This window comes from Atta cephalotes (genome assembly GCF_000143395.1).
Source record: "Atta cephalotes unplaced genomic scaffold scaffold00127, whole genome shotgun sequence".
Taxonomy (NCBI): Eukaryota; Metazoa; Arthropoda; class Insecta; order Hymenoptera; family Formicidae; genus Atta; species Atta cephalotes.
The window spans coordinates 9,021-13,986 of record NW_012130191.1 but is presented as its reverse complement, the minus strand read 5'-3'; the positions used below and the strand labels follow the sequence as shown (position 1 = coordinate 13,986).

General features: G+C 30.4%; 1 protein-coding gene across 1 annotated transcript; it reads left to right on the top strand.

Annotated features, from left to right (window-relative positions):
• Nucleotides 1–1,433: 1,433 nt before the first annotated feature.
• On the top strand, nt 1,434–4,667 carry LOC105625148 (putative uncharacterized protein DDB_G0282133). Its single transcript, XM_012206489.1, has 5 exons — nt 1,434–1,708; nt 2,356–2,626; nt 3,044–3,445; nt 3,938–4,093; nt 4,326–4,667. Exons 1-5 carry the CDS (start codon nt 1,434–1,436, stop codon nt 4,665–4,667), a joined length of 1,446 nt encoding a protein of 481 aa, XP_012061879.1.
• Nucleotides 4,668–4,966: the final 299 nt, after the last annotated feature.

Below are 4,966 nucleotides of genomic sequence, written 5' to 3'. Positions count from 1 at the left end.
GAAAGAGAGAGCTGTAAATTGAGATTTATCGATAATCCAACCTCAATGAAAAAGATAGAGATAGTCATTTCGTTTTTTAATCAAAACAAATTAATTTCTAAGATTAAATACAAATTGTTATTAATTTGATATTAATTTTACTCAGCTCAACCAGAAAATATTTTGCTTGCTTGCAGAAAATTCAACAAAACAAGATTAAAGATTAGCAATATATGCAATAAGTTTTTTTTTACCTAAATGCTTATAGCTTTTATTATAAATTTGTATATAATTAGTAAATAAATAATAAATATATATGATGAAGTTATATAATTTATAGATATTTATATAGATACTAAATACATAACTATATACATAATTATATATATATAGAAGAAAAGCTCTTATTATGGTAATTCATTTTGGAGTTCATTTTGGATAAATGCTAGAAGTTTATGACAGAATTAAAAAAATAATAGATCATTTGGAAGGGAATTTAATAAGCTATAAAATAATATTATATAAAATTTAATTCAAATTTCATTTTTTTTTAAATTAAAGAAAAAAGTAAGTAAAGTCAAAAAATTGTGCTCCTAATATGAAAAATTGATAAAATGCAAAGTATATCAGTATTGCAATTAAAAAACTTTATTAAATGTTTCTAAAATACAAACATAGCCAGCATGCGCAAAAAATGAGCATGCGATAGATTATACGCAGAACTCATCTTCAGGTAGTTCGAGAATCACAGAAATAGGCACTCGACATTCATTCCAATTATTCTTTTTATTATTGTACAATAACATTTATACTTTAGCACCGATTTTCATTATAATATAAGAACATGGATTATTTTACATTAGAAATACTCTGGGTATCTCATATTATGATTTCCACGCCTTACGGTTTTACGATCAAATCTAACTTCTACAATTAAGCAATTCAACATATCCCGTTTTTTTTTCTATTAATACGATCTTACTCTATTACTACATGAAAAATTTATTGCCAAATATTTATTTATTAAATAATAAACGAGGTTTAAAAACTCATCTTAATGAAGCTTGAAGACATCCAAATTCTAAAATCTATTTTTATAATGATTACAGGCATGATCTAATAATAAACTTTCTATTAAATAGTTTTCAATCCAAGAGCAATAAATTTATGGTGGAACCAATATATAGCGTTTATTATTATAGTTTAACAGAAACACCATTATCTCATATTAGGTGCCTATCTCATAATAGAAGGCTTTCCTCTATGTTTTTTATTAAATAATATAAACATAATAATTTCTCGTTGAAATCATAATAAAATCCATTTAAAAAAAATCAAAATTGATTAAAGTCTCTTTCAAAAGAGAGAGAGCTTCATTTTGCTGATTGTAATATTCTTCCCTTCTACATAAAAATCGAAAGCAAAAACTTTTTAAATAATCAAAATTGAACGAGATGCTATATATCGAGCATCGCGATGATGATTGCTTACAGGAAGAACCGGTGGCCTCGATTTTCCGCGAGCGCGAGCGAAGCGGTAGCCGTAAACGGGGTGGTGCCGGTGAACGGATGAACCTGGACGATAAGGATCCGACAAAGCTATTCGTGGAGGAACTGCAGGACGGTTCTCCGTACGGAGCGCTCGTGGAAGTAGATGACGACGATTATCTAACTGCTTTACAATCGCTTTACGACAGATACAGAGCTGGTAGAGGGAACAAAGTATACGAGTGAGTTCGATCCTTTAATTCCTTTGACCTTTGCCATTAAAGATCACAACCATAAAGAGCGAACTTTAGAATTCTATCGATTTATGCATATATTAATTATATAAGTTATAGATAAGTTGATTTAAGCTTGATGATGCGTTGTTGGAATATTCATTTAATATCGGTCTTCAAATTTATGCGCGATATCTCATATCTCAATCTAATTAAATAGTTCTAAAATATAAAAAAATAAAATTTTTTCATAAAAAAGATTTTACGGTAACAAACAAAGTCGTCAAATATCAGAGAAAAAAGTTTTAAATAAAATATTATAATAGAAGAACTACATTTTGAGTCAAACAAAAAAGAAAGACTAGGAATAATAGCAGATATTCAACAACACAAAATCCAAAATTGGGACTAAAAACGTCTCGTGTCCCGATTTCATATTGTATGAATAATTTAAAGGAAGATTCCCAGTAAGCAAGAAACATTCCAGCAATCGTTGCTTATTTATATCACTCAAATATTTTTTTTCTCTAATAAAATATAATGAATTTTTGTATAATATTTTTCGTATAATATAATATCATTTTCGTCCTGAAAACGGAGCATGCGGATGATTATTAATAGGGTGAAAAAGGGATTTAAGAATATTTTCTCGATAGAACGACAGGACCAATGTCTTGGGGCGAGCTGCTTAGTAAAGGCCCATTGCTGAGAAGCCAGACGAAGGACGGCAACGATGACGAATTCGTAGATCGTGATCAAGATCAGGACATCCTGTACTTGCCGGCAGAACGTAGAAACGTAAATGGTTCTCCATTTCCCCATTTCGGTCATGAATTCGGCAGTTATCGCAAACTGACCAAACGCTATCCGGTCGCTAAGAGAAGCCCCAAGCCGACCCAAACCAGATTAAAATCCACGGATCCCAAGGTAACGCAAACAACGCCGCGCTATTTGAATAATGGGATAACTGGTCAGTCATTTGCTATCAATCGTTTCGTATTGATTTCGCAGAGCTTTTTACGAAATTACAAAAAATCGGACGATGTCGACGTGGACATACGTGGAAAGAACGATTTTGCAAAAATAAAAATTCAACCAATTCAGATACAAATCAATAAATAATTTTGTTGAACCGTCAAAATAATTAAAAATTTAGCTAGTTACGAAATGATTACAAATTTAGCTACATATGAATTTCAAAATGATTTTATTGGACCATCAAAATAAATTAAAAATTTAGGTACAGATCTAGATACAGAATATTTATGTAGAATGTTCAAGTATAAGAGCAATGCTGTAAAAAGTTTTCAAGCAACCAGCTTGATCCTCCATTCTTATTTTAAGGTTGCTCAAGACCTGGGAGCCCTATTTGGCACGCAATTCACGGACTCGCACAATCACACCCATAAATCCGATCACGATCACGACCACGATCACGAACACAAGCAGGAATTTAACCAGAGTCACGAATACAAGCACGAACCCAATCAGAATCACGATCACGAACACGAGCACGGTAGTCACGAAAGCAAGTCAGAAGCGCCGTTGAAAATGACGCCAGCTCCGAAGGGTCAAAAGGAAAACGCTACGAAGACGGCCAAATCGAAATTCATTCAGGTGAGGAAGAAGAGTGTCGACTGGTCGCAATATTTCGGCATCGATCGAAGGAAGAAGAAGGCCACCTTCACGGCCGGACAGGGCACGCAGAATCAGGACGACGAGTGGATGCTGCAACGCTACTATGAGGTAGATCGTAATTGTTAAAATTTTCTTGTTGGATGATTTTACACAGTGGCGGCGATAAAAGGAAATAGATGTTTATCATTCATTTGAATCATCACTTTAATTAATTCAAATGCATAATTTCTTCCATATAATTTTTAGATTTTCTATAATCTTGTGATTTTATTTGGAGATTTTATTGAAAATTATTAATTTCATTGGAGATTCTATAGCTTTGTTAATAAATAAAACAAAATAAAATCCACTTGAAATTCATCTGCTATTTATATTAATAAATATCCACTTGAAATTCATCTGCTATTTATATTAATAAATAATAATATAACTTTGACTATAAGTATAAAGCACCAATTTATTGTATTTTTTCAGAAAAGATAATAAAATTCAAAAGAAAACTAACAAAATGTTAAAACTGTTATAAAAATAAATAGTATTTTTCAATAAATCTATTTTTTGTTAAAACGTTTATATGAATTTTTGAAAATGTTTTAACAGAATATGGCCGAAAATTTGAAGTCAAAGGACGACGACGAGAATGAGCGGAAAGATAAACTTGAGCAGATGGACTCTAAATTAAAATATATTAAGGATCTAATTATTGAAGAAGCTATGAGGTACGCCGCTTCGGAAGATGAAGCAGATCTGCAAAAGGTAATTTTTCTGCTGGTACTTCTGCATATAAGCTTCATTCGAATTATAAATAAAATTATTTCAAAATACTATACAACTAAAATTTTCGGAAAATATAAGTTTCCTAAACTATCCAATTTTTAATTACTATTTCGTCGATTAAAAAATATTTTAAAAAATTAAATATTTAAAAAAATTAGTTAGAAATTCATTAAAAGATAAAAACGTAATCTGTAAAAATGTTATGTGACAGGTGAAGGATAAGTTAATGTCACGAATGGCAGCGGCTTATTCATTGCAGAAGATGCGAAAAGCACTGAGCGAGCTTCGAAATAATGTCGCAGCTCAGAAGGAGGCACAGAGGATGCAGAAAGAGGCGCACAGTAATTTTACGTCTAATTTTCGGGAAAATAGCAACAGCAACACTAATCCAAGAACTAACAGCGGCACCGATAGTAAAACCAATGAGAAACGAAATAATATCAACAACAATTTAGAGGAAAGCGAGTGTGAGTATATTCAGAACAGAAGGAATCATGAAAAAAATTACGCAGAGTACCTAGATTCTCCAGAATTTGTGAATCAGCATTTATAGAATTTTTTAATAAAAATGTATATATTTTTTATTAATTAGATTTCTAAATCAGAGTTTTCCTAATTTAACTTTAATTAATTCAAATGCATAATTTCTTCCATATATAATTTTTAGATTTTCTATAATCTTGTGATTTTATTTGGAGATTTTATTGAAAATTATTAATTTCATTGGAGATTCTATAGCTTTAATAAATAAAACGAAATAAAATCTACTTGAAATTAAATCAAAAATAATTTTATTATTTTATTATTCTTAGAATTAACTTTTAAATAAAATCTTATCAGTTTCTCATTTTT

Coding starts and splice junctions, on each gene's coding strand:
- LOC105625148 (XM_012206489.1), top strand. CDS start 1,434: ATGCTATATATCGAGCATCGCGATGATGATTGCTTACAGGAAGAACCG. Junction 2,627..3,043: donor TAAAATCCACGGATCCCAAG/GTAACGCAAACA, acceptor TCTTATTTTAAG/GTTGCTCAAGACCTGGGAGC. Junction 3,446..3,937: donor TGCTGCAACGCTACTATGAG/GTAGATCGTAAT, acceptor ATGTTTTAACAG/AATATGGCCGAAAATTTGAA.